The sequence below is a fragment of the Sinocyclocheilus rhinocerous genome, unplaced genomic scaffold (assembly GCF_001515625.1).
Source record: "Sinocyclocheilus rhinocerous isolate Xijiao unplaced genomic scaffold, SAMN03320098_v1.1 scaffold730, whole genome shotgun sequence".
Lineage (NCBI taxonomy): Eukaryota > Metazoa > Chordata > Actinopteri > Cypriniformes > Cyprinidae > Sinocyclocheilus > Sinocyclocheilus rhinocerous.
Window position 1 is genome coordinate 1,453,635 of NW_015670605.1, and position 24,132 is coordinate 1,477,766.

The window sequence follows — 24,132 nt, forward strand, 5'->3', positions numbered from 1 at the left end:
GAGGACGCATCTATTAATCAAACAACACAATAGTTTTATGTAGTTTGCTAATGGAATACAGCTGAATGACGAAAACCTGTTCGGCTTGCTATTCTCTGAATACTGTCAATATACAGCAGCCCGCACACAATCTTTTTGAATACAGTAAGTGAAACAGCAGGCATTATTGCACTGTACATGTTTCAAGCATGACCTCATGTGAGTGCCACCCATTTATTTGGCCTTATTTTATTTCACTTTTGGGCAAATATGTCATCTGGCAGCCTGACCAAATCAAGGAAATGTAGAATACCTAGAGAAAACTATCTGATGCTGTTCCTTCCTGGATGTAAATGACTTGAAATATTCCAGAATTTTTTGACTCAGACACCTGAGCTGTACATGTCATGTGCCTAATGAATCTGAAGGTTAGCTAGTTAGCTAGTTAGCATGGCTCAGTTAGCCTCTGCTGGTAAATGCTGGAACTACACCACATGATTGCAAAGAGAATCTGATATTTAATATTCATATAAATTTCAGGAAAATAATTGCTATGTATTTTTTTTTTACTAAATTAAATTCTTGTGGCAAAAATAAAATATCATAAAATGCACTGACTTGCTGTTAGGTCTTGTGTGTTTGAGGGTGGTTTGGTTTTTGTTCCATCTGGATTGCAGAACAAGCACATCAGTTCATTAGTGTGGCTTCTGATCTAGAGGTTGCTTTAATCTGAAACTGTAAACTCTGGTTAATTACATCCCCTTAAAGAGAACTTAATTCTACATAATCAGACCAGAGGAGCAGCGGAGTTCATGTCAATGACACATAGCAGATGAGTCCAGAGCCATTGTGTTTGAACCACTGCAACTTCATTCACCCTGTTAGCCATCAGGTTAAGTATTATGTGTTCATTTCAACAGAATTAATATATTAATATATAAATAATATGTATGATGGGTATTATTATTTTTTATTAAAAAAAATCTAAAATACAAACATTTTCATGACAACATTAAAGAATATCTACAGAACATTTCGCATGTAACAAACAAGAGGAAAACCAAAGGCCTGCGCACACACAAAAGGGCAAACATAAGCAAAAAATAACAAATAAAAATAAAAGAATAACAATAAAAGAATAAATAAAATAAATGAAAATACAATAAATACAATTATGATTTTAAAAAATGATAATAAATTTAAAAAATATTTATAATTGAACCGAAACATTGATAAGCAGATGAAAGCAAACTAAACCTCATTAATAGAATAAATAAATCAATAAAAAAATATCTTACTGTTTCAAAGATCTGTCATCATTTGTAAGTCGTTTTGGATAAAAAAACGTCTGCTAAATGATTAAATGTAAATGTAAATCTGTCACATTTTATAATTACCAGTTGTTATTCTTTGCTGTTTTACTAATATGGCCATGATTCATAAATGCCCCCCAACTTTCTTACTTTTCCAGAAAGATTTATTGGTCTTCTTCAAATCCTTAAAACTCATGTGTCATTAAAAAAAAGCCCTTAAACTATGTAATCTTTTGAATGCATTTTTTGATGACCAAGCCCCTTGTATTTTTTTTTCTGTACTTATTTATTTTTCTTTCTTAATATTCTAATTATGTTTATTTAGTGTATATATTTTTCTTTGTTATGCTGCTATTTGGACTTCTTGGAATTGTATTCAGATTTTTCTTACTGTTGTTTACCTGGTATTTTGTATGTTCTTTTTAGCCAGGAAACTCCTAAGAAAGCGGAACTACATATTAGGTCATTAGATCGCAGTCGAGCTGAAAGTCATTTCAAATGCTGAACGAAGTTAAGTGTGTAGAAATGCTGGATAAAAATATAACAGAAGTGTCGAGCTGAAATGCGTGACGTACTTCCTCTTTGAAAGAAGCAATGGCGTCTAGCGCAGAGGTAAACAAAAACACGATTTCCTAATTCTTTAAGAGTTAACCTAACAGGTGTCTTTATTGTTTATATATTATACATTATTTTTGATCAGTAATCATTCTCTGTTAGTCGTGAAATGGTCGTTTTAGCGTGTCGGTTTTCAGAGCGCTGTTCTTCTAGTCAAAGCTAAAGGTGCTAACATCAGCCTCTGCGTGATTAATGCTGTTGATTTGGTTTGCTGAATGTGACATGAGAGATTTCAGTGTTCTGATTATGATTTAGCTGTCACTGAAATGACATTATTAAGCCTTGTTTGCGGTACATTCGCTGTGCAGGTTGTTGCTGCCAGCAATGCAGAGGAAACCACAGAGACTCCAGCAGCTGAGAAGAGAGAAGAGAGACTCAGAAAGTTCAGAGAGCTTCATTTCAAGAGGGTAACTACAGCACATTTGACTTCATATCAGTGGAATCCATAAGCCCAGACTGTTTATTAAAACTAATACCCAGTTTATTAATGCCCTGGTTTTAACATCTGTCTCGAGTGATGCGATCATATCACTAGGGCCCAAATGTCCGCATTTTGGCTTTGTTTTCATATTGACGTGCTCTCTACAGTCCTCATGCATTAAACTGCCGGTCAAAAGTTTGGGATCAGTAAGATTTTTAATGTTTTTTTTTTAAAGAAGTCTCTTCTGCTCATCATGGCTGCATTTATTTGATCAGAAATACAGAAAAAAAATAGTAATACTGTGAAATATTATTGCAATTTAAAATACTGGTTTTCTTTTTTTAATATACTTTAAAATATAATTTATTGCTGTGATCAAAGCTGAATTTTCAGCATCATTACTGCAGTCTTCAGTGTCACATGATCCTTCAGAAATCATTCTAATATGCTGATTTAATATCAATATTGTTTTGCTGCTTCATATTTTTTTTTTTTTTTTTGGAACCTGTGATACTTTTTCAGGATTCTTTAATAAATAAAACATTAAAAAGAACAGTGTTTATTTGAAATAACTTTTGTAACAGTATACACTACCGTTCAAAAGTTTGGGGTCAGTAATTTTTTTTTTTGAAAGAAATGAATGCTTTTATTCAACAAGGATGTGTTAAATTGATAAAGTGATAAAGACTTATATTGTTAGAAAAGATTTATATTTTAAATAAATGCTGTTCTTTTTAACTTTATTCATCAAATAATCCTGAAGCAAGTATCACAGGTTCCAAAAAAATATTAAGCAGCAAGATCCAAAATCGATAATAAATCAGCATATTAGAATGATTTCTGAAGGATCATGTGAATGGAGTAATGATGCTAAAAATTGAGCTTTGAAATCACAGAAATAAATTACATTTGAAAATATTTCCAAAGCGAAAACAGTTATTTTAATTAGTAAAAATATACAAAATGTTACTGTTTTTGCTGTATTTTATGATTTCGCCACTTCGTGGAATTTTTTTTTTCTGCGACTAATGGAATTTTGGTCGACCAAGCCTCTTCTCGTCGACTAACCATTAGTCGACTATTAGGGGGCAGCTCTAATATTTTACAATATTACTGTTTTTTTTTTTTTTTTGTATTTTAGGTCAAATAAATACAGCCATGATGAACGGAAGAGACTTCTTTAAACACGTAAAAAATCTCACTGATTGCAAGCTTTTGAACAGCAGTGTATATGCATGTGCATTTACATTGCTTTGCTTGTTCTCTGTAGATCGCACTTTCTTGCAATCACTACGATTGGTTGATTATGTACAATAAAGCATGCTATTGGTGAAATTATTTTTCAGTTATTACCTTCAGCAAGTATGAAAACAATAAGTAAACTAAGCCAAAACCTGGACCTTTTAGGCAATTGAGAAATCCTGGCCAGGACATGTCTGGGAAAAAGAGGACGTATCACAGATAGTCAGATGAGACGGATCACGTTTCACACTTGGTAGCAACATTCTTTTCCTGTGGCCACTTGTGATTGGATTTTAAGGCAAGAAAATACATTGCTTGTTCAAGTACTGGTCAAATTGGAGATTTTAGGCTATTTTGCTTCCATAACATGTCTTCTTTCAGACTATTGGAAAGAAAACATCTAAAATACATTTATCCTATTCCCCTGTGGTATCTTGCCTTAAGAGGAAGGCATTACTCTTGTGGTGAGCCATGTGTTGAATCCTTAACATACGTCATGTGAAAGGAGCTTTAGTGTAGTTGGTGTAGATTGAGAGCAAACTGTGTGCTGATATTGCTTTAGGTGAAAACTATCGACACACAGCACAACAGAATCTGCTCTATTAAACATCCGTATGAAATGTGGTTGTGTTCTGTTGGTAGAATGAGGCCCGTAAGCTGAATCATCAGGAGGTGGTGGAAGAGGACAAGAGACTGAAGCTGCCGTCAAACTGGGAGGCCAAGAAAGCCCGTCTGGAGTATGAACTCATTGTAGACCAGAAGAAGAAGGTACGGTATCAGATTTTAAGCCTGTCGATTCTACTCAACCAAACAGAGTTGCAAAAATAATGACAACACAAACACTACATGCTGCCTGTGAATGGTCACACATAGAGACCAAACTCACAAAGTTGGTTAAGACAAAGCTGTGACACTGGTTTGTATTAGATATACATGTTTTCTGATGTTTTAAGATGAATGAGTTCATTACACTATGACATTGACTATAATGCAAAAATGAGTGTTAATATGTTTAAATATGTTTATTTGTGGTCTGAAGAAGTCAGTCAGTCAGAAATGTTATTACAGCTTAAAATAACTGTTTTCAATTTGAATATATATTAAAATGTAATTTATTCCTGATGCAAAGCTGAATTTTCTGCATCCATTACGCCAGTCTGCAGTGTCACATGATCCTTCTAATATGCTGATATTAGAATCATTCTAATATCCTAATTTGTTGCTCAAGGAACATTTCTTATTATTATCGTTGTTGAAAACAGTTGTGCCGCTTCATATTTTTGGAAACTGTTATACATTTTCTTTCTGCATACTTTGATGAATAGAAAGTTTGAGAGAACAGAATTTATTTGAAATATTTTTCTTTTCCAACATTATTAATGTCTTTACTGTCACTTTTGATTAATTTAATGCATCTTTGCTGAATAAAAGTATTAATTTTATTTAAAAAATCTTGCTGACCCCAGTCTTTTAAACTGTAGTGTATTTGCTGTCATTTGGCCTCCCTGCTCTCTATGTACCAGTATCGGCCATTAAAAGCCCCATATCAATCAAGCAGCAATTCTGATTATATGGCGTGTCAGTATGAGTGTGTAAAGTTGTGAATTGTGTTTGTGCGTCAGGAATGTGCAGAGCGTGGCGAGGACTACAACCGCGTAAAGCTCCTGGAGATCAGCGCTGAAGATGCAGAGAGATGGGAGAGAAAGAAAAAGAAGAAAAACCCAGATCCAGGATTCTCAGGTATGAAACGCTCGTCTCATTTACATATGCAGGTTAATGAGGAGCCTCGTTGATTGGCTGAGAGTGAGAGGGAATGTGGTTGCCTTGTGTGATGCCAAACATGTGAAAATGAAAACATGCAGAGCTTGTGTTTCACGCCTGGTTATCATTGGTTCTGGTAATTATTATCATTTTCCTTCTGCTTCTCCCTGTAAGAGCCCCTTTCCCCTCTCAGACCCCTACAGCTGGATGTGTGTTTGTATTCATCTGTGTGTGTGTGTGTGTCTAGGATACGCTGAGGCCCAGTTGAGACAGTACCAGAGACTGACGAAGCAGATCAAGCCGGATATGGCGAACTATGAGAGACAGAGAGAGGAATGGTGAGACTTTATTTATACTCATTCTACGTCTGAAAGATACACACGCTATTGGAACTGGCTGTTTTTCATTCAAGACTATGGATTTGATACTGGAAACAACCTCTAACAGTAGTTCCTGTATTTGAGACTGACTTTTTATTTTGTCATATGAAGGTTTTCTGTCTCATGGTATTAATGGCGATTATAACATTCCTAGTGAAGATAGATACTTAAAGGGTTAGTTCACCCAAAAATGAAAATTCTGTCATTAATTACTCACCCTCGTGTTGTTGCAAACCCGCAAGACCTTCGTTCATCTTCGGAACACAATTTAAGATATTTTTGATGAAATCTGAGGGCTCTCTGACCCTCCCAAAGACAGCAAGGTAACTACCACGTTCAAGGTCCAGAAAAGTACCAAGATGATCGACAAAGTAGTCCGTGTGACATCAGTGGTTCAACTGTAAAGTTACGAAGCTACGAGAATACTTTTTTGCGCAAAGAAAACAAAAATAACGACTTTATTCCACAAAAATATCTTAAATTGTGTTCCGAAGATGAACGAAGGTCTTACGGGTTTCGAACAACACGAGGGTGAGTAATTAATGACAGAATTTTCATTTTTGGGTGAACTAAGCATTTAAAGGTAAAATTAAAATAGAGACCAGTTTTGGTCCCCAGTAATAATTTTTGAATTGGAGACAGTGATGTTTGAATAAATATTGTGTAAAATAAGTGTTAATTTAATTTCCTAGGTTTTTTTCTGCATTAGGTTTTTTTTTTTTTTTTTTACAAAGTTTGGGGTCTGTAAAATAAAAAAAAAGGTCTCTTATGCTCACCAAGACTACATTTCTTTGATCAAAAGTACAGTAATATTGTGAAATATTATTACAATTTCAAATAACTGTTTTTGTTGTAATATATTTTACAATGTAATTTATTCATGTGATCAAAGCTGAATTTTCAGCATCATTACTCCAGTCTTCAGTGTCACAATATCCATCAGAAATCTGTTAGATTACGGTCACTTTTAATCAAATTAATGCATCCTTGATGAATAAAAGTATTAATGTCTTTTAAAATAAACACAAAATGTAAAAATATTTATCCATCAATCTGTACAACCGTATAAACCTTCACTCAACAACAACAAAAAAGGTTTTATCAAGCCAACATTCAGTTTCACTTAAACTTCATGCTTTAAAAGTTTAAAAATGACAGTTGAAGTTCCTTCAAAATTCAAACTTGAACTGGAATTCTGCATCCTGTTTGCTACCTTAATTCAAATTCATTCAGAAACATTTCTTATTATCAAGGTTGAAAATATTTTTGGAAACCTCGATACATTTTTTAGAATTCTTTGATAAATAGAAAGTTCAAAAGAACAGCATTTATTTGAAATAGAAACAACATGTAGTAACAAATATTAACAACAAATGAGCTTTTAAGCTATTTCCTGTGTGTGTGCGAAACTGCTATTGTAAATTACTAGAAGAATAACAAAGTGCTGTAAACGGAAAAACTATTTGCGTTACAAACTAGTGTTTTTATGATTATGATGAGAAATAAAGCTTAAATAAAGCACACAAGTCAAGCTTTATTGCTGTTCAAAAGTCAATTTTGAATTGCTGTTCTGGTGGTGTAATGGTAAATAAATGAAACACTCTATATAAAAAAAAAAAGCTGACGATTTGCCCATGTCTCTTTTGCTCCTAGTGGAGAAGATTTCCACCCCACCTCCAACAGTCTGATTCACGGCACGCACGTCCCGTCTAAAGAGAGCGTCGACCGCATGGTGGACGACGTGGAGAAACAGTAAGAATCTGTGTTTGTGTTCACGCAGGGAATCTGTTCGATTTCAGATCTTACACACTGCAGAATCACCTGGTGAGTAGGCTTGCCACCGAACTGCCGCTAATTCGCAAGTGAAAGTAAAATGCGCACGGCGCTTTTATGCTATATAAAAGCGAGGAAAAGAGGGGAAATTCAAACAAACTAAAAATGAACAATTGCTTTACGCCAAATTGCCGCTATTTGAAAGTGAAAGTAAAATGTGCATGCAGCTTTTACAAGCTATTTAAAAGCGATGGAAAGCGAGGAAAAGAGGGAACGCCCCGCGGTGATACCGGTATGTATGGTGTTGTCACACGTCGATTAACAAGTGGGAAAATTTCCTCACCGTCACAACCCTACTGGTGAACAGATCTATTTCTAATCGCACACCTCAGCGTTTCTCCATCAGAGATAGAGCAGATAGCGGCTATTTTGAATGTGATGTTGCAGCCAATTTTAGAGCACTCTGAGAGCACGGCCTCGTGTGTTTGTTCCTCGCTCCAGATGTGTTTGTGTCTGTTGCACATGGATGTGTGCGCCGGCGAGGGTTTGTTTATGCGCGAGACGGTATTCTTCTATTTTGGAGGAGCTGCTTTTCGCTTCTGAGAGACATTAGACAGGGCTACGGCTGCCAGATCATGACGCACAAACACACTTTGAAGATGTTTGAAGAACCGTGTGTGTGGAGAGCACGTGAGTCTCTTCGATGGACTTTGAAAACTGACATTGTCTGTTGAAGCATCAGACTTGGAAATGAATGGCTACAGAATACAGCTGGGTAATATAGCTAATGTGTGGTGTTTGCGTGATGATTTTGCAGCAGACTTTAATGTACTGTTTTTGACCATTATGTTTCCTAAAGTTAATGTTATTTTAATATTGTTCATATATTAGTAGTAGTATTTTAATTTTCGTTTCAGTAAATTAGTTTTGTGCATTTGTCATTTTTATTAGCTTTGTTTTTAATTTAAATAAAATAAATTATATCAATATACATAAATATATCGCTTTCATTTATTTGTATTTCTGTTTTAATAATTTTAGCTCTTAAATTTCAGTTAGTTGGCTTAAGCGACCTTTTTTCTTTAGTTTTTTTAAATCTAATATTTACTTTTTTTTTATTCAGCTTCATTTCAATGAATGAAAATTATTTATAATAGTTTTAGTTTTGGTTCATAGTAACAACACTGCCTAAAGAGTGTCTTGGGTTTTACAATCATTTTGTTTATGACTTGAGTTTGAGAGCAATAAAACATATTTTAATTAGCTTCTCTGATTCGAACTTCAGTATCAAAAACAATGATCGATTCTGTAAGTTTGTTTCTGTGAATCATTTCAAACCATCTGTTTCATTGAATCAGTTCAAAAGTCTATGTTCATTTGCGTTTATGTTCATAAAAGTAACTGTATTGTATTTATTTATTTTATTTTTATTTTTTGCAGTAAATTAAATGTTGTTTTTTTTCTTGTTCATTTAGTGAAAAACAGTTTCCTGGATTATTTTTTACTTTCTTTCTTAGTTCTTTCTTAAACATTTTGAACATATTTCAAATCAGATTTTAAAATGTTTGGAAGTTTGTGGAATTTTTCCTAAGAGTAAACAATGTGTGTGTAATCTCCATAAATGTCTTTTTGTGTGTTTAGGATTGAAAAGCGCTCGAAATACAGTCGCCGCAGGGCCTACAACGACGACGCTGACATCGATTATATCAATGAGAGAAATGCTAAATTCAACAAGAAGGCTGAACGTTTCTACGGCAAATACACCGCGGAGATCAAACAGAACCTGGAGAGAGGAACAGCTGTGTAACTATGGAGACTGTTACTATGGTTTCCACCCCTCCATCTGCCAAGCGACCAGAAATCATGTGCAGATATTTTTAAGAAACGCTCCTTTGAGGTTCTTCAATAAAAAAAATTACAAAATTATATGAAACCGTTCAAGGTCCCTTATGATGTATAAGCGAGTTTATTCCTCAGCATTGGTGAATTGTTGATTATGGTTGATTAACAGATGTGACTGGAAAGTGTTTTGTTGTTGTTCAACACAAAATTGATTTGAAAATGAAAAACTATTTTATTTCCAAGATGGTATCTGGACAGCACTCATATGTAAAGTGACTGTCATGTGAAAACAAACTTTTGTTTGAAACGTGTGTGATGGAATAATGGCTACAGTTTAACTTACTGTTTAAGTCACAGTACTAGCAGTATACAGTTTATATACCGTACAGTATTTAGTTAGTAGTTAGTATTCTATTTTAAATTCACAAGCTAATATCATCCTCTTGAGGACTACGGAAGCCCATTTCTGCCATGCAATAACAAAATAATAAAATTACGTTTAAAAAAGGTACTTGTGACTTTTTATCTCACAATTCAAACTGTCTCGCAATTCTGAGTTTATGTCTCCCAATTTTGAAATAAAAATGCAGGATTGTGAGATAAAAAGTTGCAATTCTTAGAAAATAGTCAAAATTGCAAAATATAAACTTGACTACTAAATTAAAAAACGAAATTCTGAGAATAAAGGTCAGAATTGTGAGATATAATCAGTATAAATTCTGATTTATAATTTTCTCGCAATGCTGGCTTTTCTCAGAATTACAACAAGTTTATATCTCACAATTCGATGTTTACATAACATAATTCTGCGTTCATATCTTGCAGTTCTAAGTATATATCTCACATTTCTAACTTTTTCTTAGATTTATGAGGAAAAAATCTGCATTGTGAGTGATAGACTCAGAATTTTGACTTTCTCACAATTATGCCTTTTTTCTTTGAATTGAGGACTACGGAAGCCCATTTCTGCCATGCAATAACAAAATAATAAAATTACGTTTAAAAAAGGTACTTGTGACTTTTTATCTCACAATTCAAACTGTCTCGCAATTCTGAGTTTGTCTCCCAATTTTGAAATAAAAATGCAGGATTGCGAGATAAAAAGTTGCAATTCTTAGAAAATAGTCAAAATTGCAAAATATAAACTTGGCTACTAAATTAAAAAACGAAATTCTGAGAATAAAGGTCAGAATTGTGAGATATAATCAGTATAAATTCTGATTTATAATTTTCTCGCAATGCTGGCTTTTCTCAGAATTACAAGTTTATATCTCACAATTCGAAGTTTACATAACATAATTCTGCGTTCATATCTTGCAGTTCTAAGTATATATCTCACATTTCTAACTTTTTCTTAGATTTATGAGGAAAAAATCTGCATTGTGAGTGATAGACTCAGAATTTTGACTTTCTCACAATTATGCCTTTTTTCTTTGAATTCTGTTTGCATCTCACTATTGTTTTTTTTTTCTTGTTACTGCCATAAAATAAAGGCAATTGCAACTTTTCTCACATTTCTAACTTTTCTTTATATATTTTTAGTTTACATCTCGCATTTCTGCATTTGTGTATTATTAATCTGAGTGTATCTCTCACATTTCTGACGTTTTTCTTAGAATTGCAAGGGGGAAAAAAACTTAAGTGTGAGATAAAAAGTCGCAATTAACTTTAAAAAAATTTTAATCCTGTGGTGGAAACAAGCTTCCATGGAGGCCTGTATAGGACTGAATGTGTATCAGAGATCTCTGACACATGCATAAATGAATATGTTATGAATTATCCCGGTGGGGGGAGCAGGGTAATTGGCTTTGGGCGGCTGCTTTCAACGCTCGGTGTGTTGAGAATTAGAGTCATGCCGTGTTTATGATTTCCTGCTTTTGTTCTAAGTGGCAGTATGGGCTGTGGGTGATTAGACAGAGGGGGCCACACAAATCAAACTCTTTGATATCTGAGAAACTTTGACTTGACTTCTTCATATAGAGCCCTTCTTCAGATACAGAGAAATAAGGCTTCCATTGAGAGCTGAAGAATGCCATTCAACAGTTTGTCCTCAAATCCACGCGCCACAATCCACAAGAGCCACAGTCGTGAATGAAACACTGCTGGAGGTGTTTTTACTGGTTATCTCAGAGTGACAAACATCTGCCATGCCTGCTTACGATCCCAGTGGCCATTCGGATCACTGGAAGCACGTCTTGATCTGTTTACTAGCAGATGAGCATTCATAGAGAATTGTGTTGCTTAAAGGAACACTCCACTATTTTTGAAAATAGGCTCATTTTCCAACTCCCCTAGAGTTAAACAGTTGAGTTTTACCGTTTTCGAATCCATGCAGCCGATCTCCCAGTCTGGCGGTAGCACTTTTAGCTGTAGCTTAGCATAGATCATTGAATCTGATTAGACCGTTAGCATTTCTCAGAATTACAAGTTTATATCTCACAATTCGATGTTTACATAACATAATTCTGCGTTCATATCTTGCAGTTCTAAGTATATATCTCACATTTCTAACTTTTTCTTAGATTTATGAGGAAAAAATCTGCATTGTGAGTGATAGACTCAGAATTTTGACTTTCTCACAATTAGGCCTTTTTTCTTTGAATTCTGTTTGCATCTCACAATTGTTTTTTTTTCTTCTTGTTACTGCCATAAAATAAAGGCAATTGCAACTTTTCTCACATTTCTAACTTTTCTTTATATATTTTTAGTTTACATCTCGCATTTCTGCATTTGTGTATTATTAATCTGAGTGTATCTCTCACATTTCTGACGTTTTTCTTAGAATTGCAAGGGGGAAAAAAACTTAAGTGTGAGATAAAAAGTCGCAATTAACTTTAAAAAAATTTTAATCCTGTGGTGGAAACAAGCTTCCATGGAGGCCTGTATAGGACCTCGGTGTGTTGAGAATTAGAGTCATGCCGTGTTTATGAGATAAAAAGTCGCAATTAACTTTAAAAAATGTTTAATCCTGTGGTGGAAACAAGCTTCCATGGAGGCCTGTATAGGACTGAATGTGTATCAGAGATCTCTGACACATGCATAAATGAATATGTTATGAATTATCCCGGTGGGGGGAGCAGGGTAATTGGCTTTGGGCGGCTGCTTTCAACGCTCGGTGTGTTGAGAATTAGAGTCATGCCGTGTTTATGATTTCCTGCTTTTGTTCTAAGTGGCAGTATGGGCTGTGGGTGATTAGACAGAGGGGGCCACACAAATCAAACTCTTTGATATCTGAGAAACTTTGACTTGACTTCTTCATATAGAGCCCTTCTTCAGATACAGAGAAATAAGGCTTCCATTGAGAGCTGAAGAATGCCATTCAACAGTTTGTCCTCAAATCCACGCGCCACAATCCACAAGAGCCACAGTCGTGAATGAAACACTGCTGGAGGTGTTTTTACTGGTTATCTCAGAGTGACAAACATCTGCCATGCCTGCTTACGATCCCAGTGGCCATTCGGATCACTGGAAGCACGTCTTGATCTGTTTACTAGCAGATGAGCATTCATAGAGAATTGTGTTGCTTAAAGGAACACTCCACTATTTTTGAAAATAGGCTCATTTTCCAACTCCCCTAGAGTTAAACGGTTGAGTTTTACCGTTTTCGAATCCATGCAGCCGATCTCCCAGTCTGGCGGTAGCACTTTTAGCTGTAGCTTAGCATAGATCATTGAATCTGATTAGACCGTTAGCATCTCGCTCAAAAAAGACCAAAGAGTTGACCCGGAGATCGGCTGAATGGATTCGAAAACAGTAAAACTCAACTGTTTAACTCTAGGGGAGTTGGAAAATGAGCCTATTTTCAAAAATAGTGGAGTGTTCCTTTAACCTTTAGGCTTTGCTGTCTCTCTGTGTTTGGACATGAAGCCAAATATAATTAGTTGGTTCAAGAAACGCATGTATATTTAGCATACTGCTTATACTAGTTATGTGATATGCAATATGTATGAAGATATACACTGCTGTTTAAATGTATGGCATGAGTTAGAATTTTTTAATGTTGAATTTTTTAGTGTTGAAAACATTTTCGTATTCTTGCAAAAGTATTGCGTTCACCCAAGAAACTTTGCATTCTCTCACAAAAGTATGTTCTCCCGAGAAACTGTTCTTTTGCAAAAGTATTGCATTCTCCTGAGAAACACTGCGTTCTCTCACGAAAGTATTGCGTTCCCCCAAAAGTATTGGGGTCTCCAAGAAATGTGGCATTCTCTCACAAAAGCATTGCGTTTTCCTGAGATACTTTGTGTTCTCTTGCAAAAGTATTGCGTTCTACCAAAGAAACGTTGCGTTCTCTCACAAAAGCATTCATTTTCCACAGAAATGTTGCGTTCTCTCACAAAAGTATTGCATTCTCCGGAGAAACTTTGCGTTGCCTGGTTTGAGACGCTGTGCGCTGATTAGCCATATGACCTTTACAGCTCACGTGATTGGTTCAAAAATACCTGCGCTCTAATTCTCAAGGCATTGTGTACTGTATAGACCAGGGATCCTCAAATCTGGCCCACGAGATCCACTTTCCTGCAGAGTTTAGGTCTAACCCTAATCAAACACACCTGAGCAAGCTAATCAATGTCTTTAGGATCATTAGAAAATCACAGGTAGGTGAGTTTGATCAGGGTTGGAGCTAAACTCTGCAGCGCATTGGCCCTCCAGGACAAGATTTGAGGAACCCTGGTATAGAACATCCTGGTTGCACTTCTTTATAGCACCGTTCCAGTTTCATAAAAGCATCAATCAAATGGTTCTTTTAAGCGAAACAGATGAAACGGATGCGATTATTTCAGTAGTTTTCAAACCTGTCTGAATGCTGGAGATTGATGGATATTGAATGAGTTTCATTTGCAGACTTCTGTGATAGTGATGGATGTTTTGAGAGAAATCTGGGCCGGGCGTAGGCGCCGCGAGATTACACTCATGTGATGAGCGCAAATAACCGCCTGGCATCCGTGGCATCACAGAAAGCGAATTAAACATCAAATACAGTTTGCCTGCGAGGGCTTACATGAACCATTTTTCTCAAACTGAAATGAAAAGGCATCTTGTGTGTGACGAACAATGGCTTTCTTTATCCGAATATTTATACACTTTTAGTAACTGTATTTCTCTCTGTTCATCAGGATTCCTCTGTGGTTTTGCCAGGGCTTTCCAGACTTGGTGTTTCCCTTTGGCAAACTACAAGTGCACATCAGCATGGAGTGTAGCTGAACATATGTGTGAATAGAAACGAGAGACAGATATTGATTTGTGTGTGTGTGTGCGTGCACCTTTGATATTAGTGGATCTCTTATCAAGTGATCTGTATCCCGATTGTTACTTCATCCATAATGACCGTGTCCATCCCTGAGGCCGGGGCATCTGATCTGTGATCAGGAACAGCTGTAGGACCGTCGGCACAGCTGACAGTACTGAGGTGAGTAAACCTGATCCTAGATTACTTCATCTGGCAAATGCCAATTCTGCTTTGAAAATCTGATTAAGTTTGATGTTAAAGTGTGTAATTGTTTTGATGTTAAAATACTTTCTTCTATAACAGTTTAATATATAGAGACAGCTATAAATAAGCCATTTGCAGATTGTAGATGTGTTTAAAGGGGTCATATGATGCGATTTCAAGTTTTCCTTTCTCTTTGGAGTGTTACAAGCCGTTCGTGAATAGTGAACAAATAAATGCAGCCTTGGGGAGCATAAGAGACTTATTTTAAAAAATAAATAAATAAATAAATCTTACCCCAAACTGCATTAGATGACGGCAAAGATAATCTAAATGTTAAAACAGAATATGTTCAATTGCATATGCAGTATAAACCGGTACAATAAATAAAAAAAATTATCTTATTATTGGCCAAAGATAAAATGAATATTATGCACATCTCTAAATATTACGCCTATTTTCGTTTAAAACTGTAATGTATTCAGTCTGAAATGTAAATTGATCATGTGACAGAACAGACATTTATAATGTTACAAAAGATTTAGATTTAAAATACATTTTTTCTTTTCATCAAAGAATTCTAAAAACGTTTCCACAGAAATATTTTAGCAATGGTTTTCAATATTAATGATAATAAATGCTTATTGCGCAGCAAATCAGCATATTAGAATGATTTCTGAAGGATCACGTGACACTGAAGACTGGAGTAATGATGCAGAAAATTCAGCTTCGTGTCACATAAATTACATTTTAAAATATATTAAATTAGAAAATATTTATTTTAAATTGTAACAATATTTCATAATATTACTGTTGTTACTGTATTATTGAACAAATAAATGCAGCCTTGGGGAGCATAAGAGACTTATTTTAAAAAATAAATAAATAAATAAATCTTACCCCAAACTGCATTAGATGACGGCAAAGATAATCTAAATGTTAAAACAGAATATGTTCAATTGCATATGCAGTATAAACCGGTACAATAAATAAAAAAAATTATCTTATTATTGGCCAAAGATAAAATGAATATTATGCACATCTCTAAATATTACGCCTATTTTAGTTTAAAACTGTAATGTATTCAGTCTGAAATGTTCACAAACCACTTTACTGTTGTGATACATTGTGTTTTCAAGTGAAACAGGATGTTTGAAGAAAAAAAATTGTAACTTGGGACTTGATTGTATTCATCAGGCATTGATTGGATTAAACACATTTCATTACAGCAAATACACAAAATAAAGTTATTTTTAGCAGCATCATATGACCCCTTTAAGGGTGGAGAGTAAACAGCCTTGCTCATATAAACTGATCACATCTAGAGACCAGAAAAACCTTGAAGGTGGGCTAATAAGTAAACCATATCATCAACACATTGTTGATGCACTTATCAAAAGCTGTGTGGTTTTTCCAATTCTCAATTTTTCTTTCAAGCTATGACAATTGCACAAAAATCATCGGGTCTTCTGTGCCAGGTGGCGTCAAGAGTGAACATGTTGAAAAGAGCAGCACAACATAGGCGTTTTGGCACAAGCTCTTAGAATACAGGCTAAAAACACACATAGAGAGATGGTGGAGGAGAAACCAAGACTTTAACCTGCGCCTGTGCCAAACCAGCCTTCATGCTGAATACAACTAGTGGATCATGTACAGAAGTCTTATTACACAATGATTTATCAGACTAAAATCATTAATTAAAACCACCAGTCACCTGAGGGAATCGTGCGGGTGGGAATGAGCGAGAAAACATTCCAGCTCATTAACTATGTTGAGAAGGACTATTCCTCGGTCTCAAGACATGTCGGCGCACATCAAATGGTGCTCCATCTGTGCCAGCGAATGACCGTTTGATTGACTGACTTGATTTGTCACTTTAAGAATAAAAAACAGGCCACTGCTTTCTGTGCTACTAGTTACATTTTGCCAAATGTTGCTGTCAGATTAGTTGGGATGGTCAAACTAGAGGTCTTCACGGGTCCGATCCGAAAACCCGAGGTCCGACCCGAGAGGGTTCGGGTCCAAAACTTCGACGAGTGCCTCAGACACGGGTCGGGTTCGGTATTAGTTGCCTCAGGTCTTGGGTAATTTAAAATAAATGTGCTTTTTCCAAATGGACCCGGAAAGATAAAATACTTTCCTTGGAAAGCTTGTGATATTTTGATGTCTGCCAGACTCATCATCAACTAATGTGCACAGTGCAACAGCTCCACCCAGAGTTCTGAACATTAAGATCAGGGTGTTGTCATGAATCGGACCTCATTTTCGGCCAGCAAAACACCCTCTTCTTAACACATTTAAATTAGACAATTAAATAATTTTCTTTAATTAAATGTTAAATTCGGAGAAATAGCTGAATAATTACCTTAAGATTTAATCTCACAAAAACGTGTACAGATCACATTTCATGCCTGAATCAAATAAATTATACATATATGGCTACAATATGGCTCCGACATGTTCTTGGCAGGTTTTGTGCCATTAACTGAGGCCCTGTACACACGAACGCGGTTATTTGTAAAACCGCAGCTTTTTCTACGCGGTTTGGCCGTTCGTCCACACGCAAACGCAGCACCAGTTCACTGAAACCGAACATTTTTGAAAACGCCTGCCAGGGTGAATATTTTCAAAAACTCTGGTTGCAGTGTTATCATGTAGACCGCGAAACTGGAGTTTTTGGCTTTGGCAAAGTTTTGGCTGTGGCTTGTGACAACGCTGTTATCTCCGCCTACTGGAAGCTTTTTCAGGCTTCTGATTGGCCAACATGGCTTTACGGTTGAGATTATATCGCCACCTGTTGGTTTGGCATGCTCTTGACAGTGCTTCATAGCATGCGTTTGCTATGAAGTTTTTTTAAAACGGAAGAAGGAAAAAATCAGTTTATAAAAATACCCGTGTACGTGTGGACATGGCCTGATCAGTGAGCATTATTGTTTATGTAACAAATTTTACCTAATTATTAGATAACTGTGCAAAAGGCAAGTGAGCAATTCTACAAATTCTGTAGCAGGTGATATTAATCTAGTGGTTTATCATCTGGTGAGATAGAGTATTGATGTCAGATTAAATTGCATCCCCATCATTGTACACTTCATAAATGTTCAACTAAAGTTTCAACTAAATTCAAAATATTCATTTATAATAACCTCATGAAATCGTTAATATAATTTCTGAAAGAATAAAAAATAAATACACCAGCATTTTTTTTTGCATTTTTATTTAGAAACATCCACTGTACAGCACAAAAACACCAAAAAGTACACAATATTTCCCACCTGTTTGACATCCTCTTGCCGCCTTCCACAAAACCCACTTTATATCTGAAAGAAAACGTTTATGATGAATTCAGATGTTCCCTAACCACCCACCCAAGTGATCTCTACACAAACTATTTACACTATATACAGTCTTTTTACATCACTGTTGAATCTCAGTGTTAATTATTTCTTAGAAGAGGATCTGCTGATGGGGACCCACTGTCCATATGGCTTCTTGTCTGCTACGCTGTCGGCTCTTGACGTTACCTTACTGTCATGGAGCGTTGGGCTGTTTGATGGTTTGGCAATGGTATTCTGTCAGTATAAAGAGTTAAGATCAATTTTAATATTTCAGTATACTCTTACAGTCATCATAATGGAGTAAGGTCTCATGAACTTACGTTGATGTTGAAGGTAATTGGCTTTCTCTTGGGTGATGTTGGAGAAGTCTCTGCCTTGACATCATCATTGGCAACGTTTACCTAAAGACAGAGAAAAGTCTAATGAAATCGCTGTCTGTTTGATGTAAACCTAACTTCAGTAACACATGATTTTCATTTCTAAGTGAGGATACCCTCAGTTCGGTGTTTAAGTCATGCAAAAGAAGCTAATTGAAGGGACTCTGACCTGTGTAATGCCAGCTGCTGTCAAATCAGTCTGACATCAAAAACACCATTTGGGTTTTACCCATTTGCTTTTTTAATAGTACAAAAAGCCATTTTTACAAGCAAAAATTAAAATCTGTACACAAAGGCTTTGTTCACATGGCACCCAATCCCAATTTGTTTCTCAAATCAAGACCATCAATTTGAGACTGACTGTCTGCACTGTCATTTTAAACACAATAGCAACTCCTGAGGTATCACTATTTATACATTTATGCATATGCAGTGTGTGAAATAGTTCACTTGTTCACACTTCATATGAATCTAAATCATAGGAGTCTGAATAAGAAAAAAAAAAGTAAAAAAAAAAAAAATCTAACCAAAACGCAGTATTCAAATGCATGCGATTTTGCATGATATACATTTTCCAAGTTTATATCTTGTATTTTTGTGAGGAAAGTCTTAAATGTCAGATATAAACAATTGTGATAAATTCAGAATTTTGAAATAAAAAGTCACAATTACCTTTAAATTCTTTAAACAGCTCTGAAATGGGGGGAAGAAAATGGAAAAACAAGATAAAAAAATAAAAATAATAATCATTTGGATTTTTGCTGCTTGAATGAACAAAGTCCAAATTACTAATTTATGAGACATTGATGAGTATATTTTTCCAAACCCCCATCCATCACCGCAGAGCTCTCTCTCTCTCTGGTCTTCAAACACGCTGAACAGATGAAAACTCTGGTAAATGACAACGCATCCCAGTTCAACGATCAGCAAACATAAGTCATTTTCTGTAGTTCTAACAGCTGTAAAGATACACTACCATTCAAAAGTTTGGGGTTGGTGTGATTTTTTTTTTTATGTCTCATATACTCACTAAAAATCATTTATTTGATCAAAAACACAGTAAAAACAGTAATATTGTGAAATATTACAACTTAAAATAACTGTTTTCTACTTGAATATATTATAATTTTAATTTATTCCTGTGATGCAAAGCTGAATTTTCAGCATCATTACGCCAGTTTTCAATGTCACATGATCCTTCAGAAATCACTCTAATATGCTGATTTGCTGCTCAAGAAACATTCATTATCAGTGTTAAACAGTTATGCTGCATAATATTTTTCTGGAAACCATGATACATTTTTTCAGGATTATTTGAATAGAAAATTCAAAAGAACTGAATTTTTTTCAACATTATAAATGTCTTTACTGTCACTTTTGATCAATTCAATGTGTCCTTGCTGAAAGTATTGATTTCTTAAAAAAAAATTAAAAAAATTCTACTGACCCCAAACCTTTCCGCATGTGCTGTTGTGTGGTGGCTGAAAATGTTGTGTGAGGTGAATCAGGCAAATGCATGTGGTCTGTTTTTGTGCGACACAAGGCTACCGCTGACATTGTACACAATTACTTAACCTTTGCAGTTGTGCACATAAGACTTAAACCTGGTGTCATTCAAGTCATGTGACCTCCCCCTCTCCCTCTTTGTCCAAAGGGTGGAGGAGTTTCAGCTCTACAGGAACAGAAACGATACAAGAAAACAAAGCAATTGAAGCTAAATGCCACTCCTCAATACAGTGAGGAATAATAGCCATGTGCTCATTCATTCACACGCATACACACACACTCTACAAAGTAGTACATACTCTTTAATGTGTACCATTACCTAATCCAAACAAGTGCTGTTCATCATTCCATTAAATCCATCAGGTAAAATCACTCATGTCTGAGGAGACAGATTACATGGTGACCCAGGTTGGGTAAGTACAGCGCGCAATCACATATTAAATAGATGCGTTTCAATGGGTTAGTCAATGTCCCGAGATCATAGATATAACTTGAAGAACAAATCAGAATACTGTCAACGACTCAGGACGTTCATGCAACATTACAGATGTCTGACAAACACTGGGTGTGTGTTAGTAACACATCTGTAGTCATATGTGTGAGGCTCACCTGTGTTGATGTCTTCTGTGGTGCTGGGTCAGCGCTCACCCTTTCCTCTTTATCTGATGAAGATCTCCTCTTCTCCTCCTCCTCCTTCAGGCTAGCTGGCAGCTCTAAGTTCTGCACTCCCAAAATCCTGGCGGCATTTGCTTTGGCGACATTCAACAGATATTTCTTCTCTGTGGAAGATTAAGACGGAGATTCTATCATTTACCTCCACAGTCACAGTCAAATATTCTTTTTACAACTTGTGTATTTAACTTTTTTTTTTTTTTTTTTTTACTTACAAGTATAAAACCTAATGAGAAAGAAGAGGTTATTTTTTTGTAACTGACAAGCATAAAACTTAGTGAGGAAGAAAAAAATGTATTGCTGTTATTTTTTGCATGGAAAACAAAAAGTGAAAAGAAAAAAAAAAACAGAAATAAAGCATCAAAAGTTATCCTTACTATTCATGCAGTGTATTCAAAGTCTTCTAAAGCTAAATGATACCTTGTGGTGTGAGGAACCGATTGAAATTTAGGTTATTAAGAGCTGTGGTCACCATAGTCTCAGCCGTCACACCCACGGACCGTTGGCTGAACGTCTGATGCATAAGGCACACAAAAGTGGAAACACTTCAGGAGTTTCGAAGTCGTCATCGGATTAGTTGAATTATATAGGATTTCCGTGAGACGTGTGTCGCGTTCTTTAACGTTCTGCCTGGAAACAAAGATGCCGTGAAGCCAAACCCCCTCACGAAAGAAGAAAGCCGTCGTGTTTACAACTGTGACAATGAGCGTTTATCATGATCAACTAAACCCTGGATTTTCAAAGGTATGTGAAATATTTAAAGTTCGCGGCATAGAATCTTTAAAATATGTCCGAGTTTTACACATTGTTATTGTCGTGACATTTTCACGCCCCGAAACGTGGCGCTGAACGAAACGAACTGTGATTGGTTGTTTGACATGTCGGTCAAACGGCCTCATGGGCGGGCCTTGGTCAATGAAAGCTGCCATGGATTCCAGACCTTCAGCCGTCAGTCTGAAGGTCTGGCTACGCGAGACTATGGTCACCATGAACTGCTTTGTATGAAAAAAACTTAAAATCTTTCAAATCTCCTTTTGTCTTCCATTTAGCTGATACAATAATTAAAGCAAAGCTGATCTTACCCTCAAGGCTGAGGCGGACTGCAGAGCGTTCACGGCTGCGAGACCGGCTTCTATAATCTCTGGAGCTCCTGGGTGAGCGGGAGAAACGGCACCGGTACCTCTCCACGAACCTGCTTCCCCTCCAGTAGACCGGAGAGCGACTGCGAGAGCGAGAGCGGGATCGGGACGGAGAACGCCTGCAGCGTCTGGAGTAGCTGTAGGGGGATGGAGAGCGACTGCGGCGATAGGAGCGTCTGTGGTGGGAGGAAAGCTCAGGAGAAGGGCTGTAGGAGCGGGAGCGAGCCCGGTAGCGGCGAGGAGGAGATTGGTGTCTGTGACGGCAGCGTGAGCGGCCCGAGCAGCGTGGATGGGAGCGGGAACGTGAGGAAGAGCCACTGTCGGAGGATGAGCTCCGTGACCTGCGGGAGGAGCGGCTTCCCCTGCTGCTGGAGTACGAGCTGTCGCTGCTGCTGCTGTGAGAGTGAGAGGAACTGCGACCGGATGGAGCCTTCTGATCAAAGATGAGCTTCACACCCTCACTGAGACGTCCAGGGCTGGTCTCCTTCATAATCAAACCTACAAACACAAAGCATCAGACATTACTCATGAACTAACAGGTAAATCAATCAAGAAATTTGATTATTTAATATCTATATTCTGCAGGTTTTAACAGAGGCCAGGGGTTTGTTCATGTAGCATTCTCACCTAGTGGATATAATTTTTATTCCTAAAACCATGGTGATTTTTTTTCTTGGCTGTTGACAATAATTTGTGCTTTATGGAGTTATAAAAACAAATATTCAAAATAATAAAAATATAATTCTAAACACGTCAGATTTTTTAAACTGGCTTTTTCCAATTTTCAGAAATTTCTTTTCTGAGTTTTCTGAGTCTTAAGTTTTGGAAATGTATTAAACTTTGTACATTTTCATATCAATATTTGTGTATTTAATCACCATTTTAGATAACTTGCAATACGAAACAATTTTCTTAATGTGCTATGATGAATAAACTTGGCATCAACGGAAATTGTTTTCATTTTAAAAACAAGGACATTAATTTATTGGTTAAATATTTAGTTTATTCAAATCATAATGAGAGCCATATTTTCTAATGAAACTTTACAACAATAAAGACATTAAAGGGGTCATATGATGCGATTTCAAGTTTTCCTTTCTCTTTGGAGTGTTACAAGCTGATTGTGCATAGATAAGATCCCTCCCCCTTTAAAGGAGAAAGTGCTGGAACTGAAAGTAGGTCAGTTGCCGTTGTGTAACACAGTCTCCGCCCCTCCTGTCAATCAAATTACACAACAGACTCGAATCAAGAACATTCCGCAAGAAACACTATAATAATTAACCAACGTTATCATAACCTCACTATAACAGAATCAGGGTGGTATTCTAGAAACTTCATCAACGTAACAGTGTTTAGGGCTACATATTTATGGTTTGATAGACATGATTTTTTATTTTTAAATCACTATATTTTTAACCGTTTTTATGTTAACTGAGTTATTTTAATAATAATAAAAAAATATATATAAATCGACATCTACATGCTGAAGACTTGACTAGGTTAATAACTGGAAACACTGTCGTATATTTACTTCACATTTACATATTGTTTAATGTAGTTATATACTCCTGAGAACCATAAACAAGTTTTGTGAATTATTATTATTATTATTATTATTTTGTCATAATTACACTGGTTGGAGCATAAGAAACAAATTAAAAAAAGACATTTTTGAAAAAAAGATATTTTATTCATATTTTATTCTATGTCTTTTGTAGAGGACGCCAGGACAAAATCATTCAAATAAATAAATAGACATGAGAGAAGGCATGTATATGCAAAAACAATTATTTATTTTTTTCATTCACCAATCAGTTTTTAGGTTTCAGGCTATTTTTAACCAAACTTTGTGCAAAGATGATTCTCAACTATGTTATGAAAGATATAACAAAATGGTTTGATATACTACTGTACTTTATGGAATATGTGCGTAAAATATCCATAAATTGGTATTCCCATTCAATATAATGTGTCTATACATTGCACCTAATTTGCATATTAATGTGTTCTTGGGGCAAACCATAATGAAAAAATAAGTGTTATAATGGGAGTAATAACGTTTTCATAAGAATATCTCATATTTCATAGGAATATTGATCTATAATTTTTTCCCCTATTGACTTGTTGTGTCTCCCCAAAATGCCCGATTAACATGTTTGTCCTGGTGTCCTCTACAAAAGACATGAATTAAAATTATGCCCCGTTTCGTAACAAAAAGTCATATTCCGATTTGAAACCCCATCACATTTTTCTGAGAAGTTTTTTTATGACAAACAATTTGAAAATTAGTAAGATTTCAATGATAATTACAAAACATTCTCATATTTCCCTAAGAGTGCTACA

General features: G+C 35.9%; 2 protein-coding genes across 2 annotated transcripts; one reads left to right on the top strand and one right to left on the bottom strand.

Moving 5' to 3' along the window:
* Positions 1–1,836: 1,836 nt before the first annotated feature.
* LOC107734269 (pre-mRNA-splicing factor syf2-like) lies at positions 1,837–9,817 on the top strand. Its single transcript, XM_016546182.1, has 7 exons — positions 1,837–1,904; positions 2,216–2,314; positions 4,213–4,338; positions 5,193–5,310; positions 5,579–5,669; positions 7,365–7,463; positions 9,126–9,817. The coding sequence occupies exons 1-7, from the start codon at positions 1,887–1,889 to the stop codon at positions 9,289–9,291; spliced, it is 717 nt and encodes a 238-aa protein (XP_016401668.1). The 5' UTR covers positions 1,837–1,886; the 3' UTR covers positions 9,292–9,817.
* Positions 9,818–17,964: 8,147 nt separating this feature from the next.
* Positions 17,965–22,322, bottom strand: rsrp1 (arginine/serine-rich protein 1). The gene is made up of 4 exons (XM_016546241.1): positions 21,733–22,322; positions 20,588–20,757; positions 18,416–18,496; positions 17,965–18,329 (listed from the first exon to the last, which is right to left on the bottom strand). The coding sequence occupies exons 1-4, from the start codon at positions 22,277–22,279 to the stop codon at positions 18,198–18,200; spliced, it is 930 nt and encodes a 309-aa protein (XP_016401727.1). The 5' UTR covers positions 22,280–22,322; the 3' UTR covers positions 17,965–18,197.
* Positions 22,323–24,132: the final 1,810 nt, after the last annotated feature.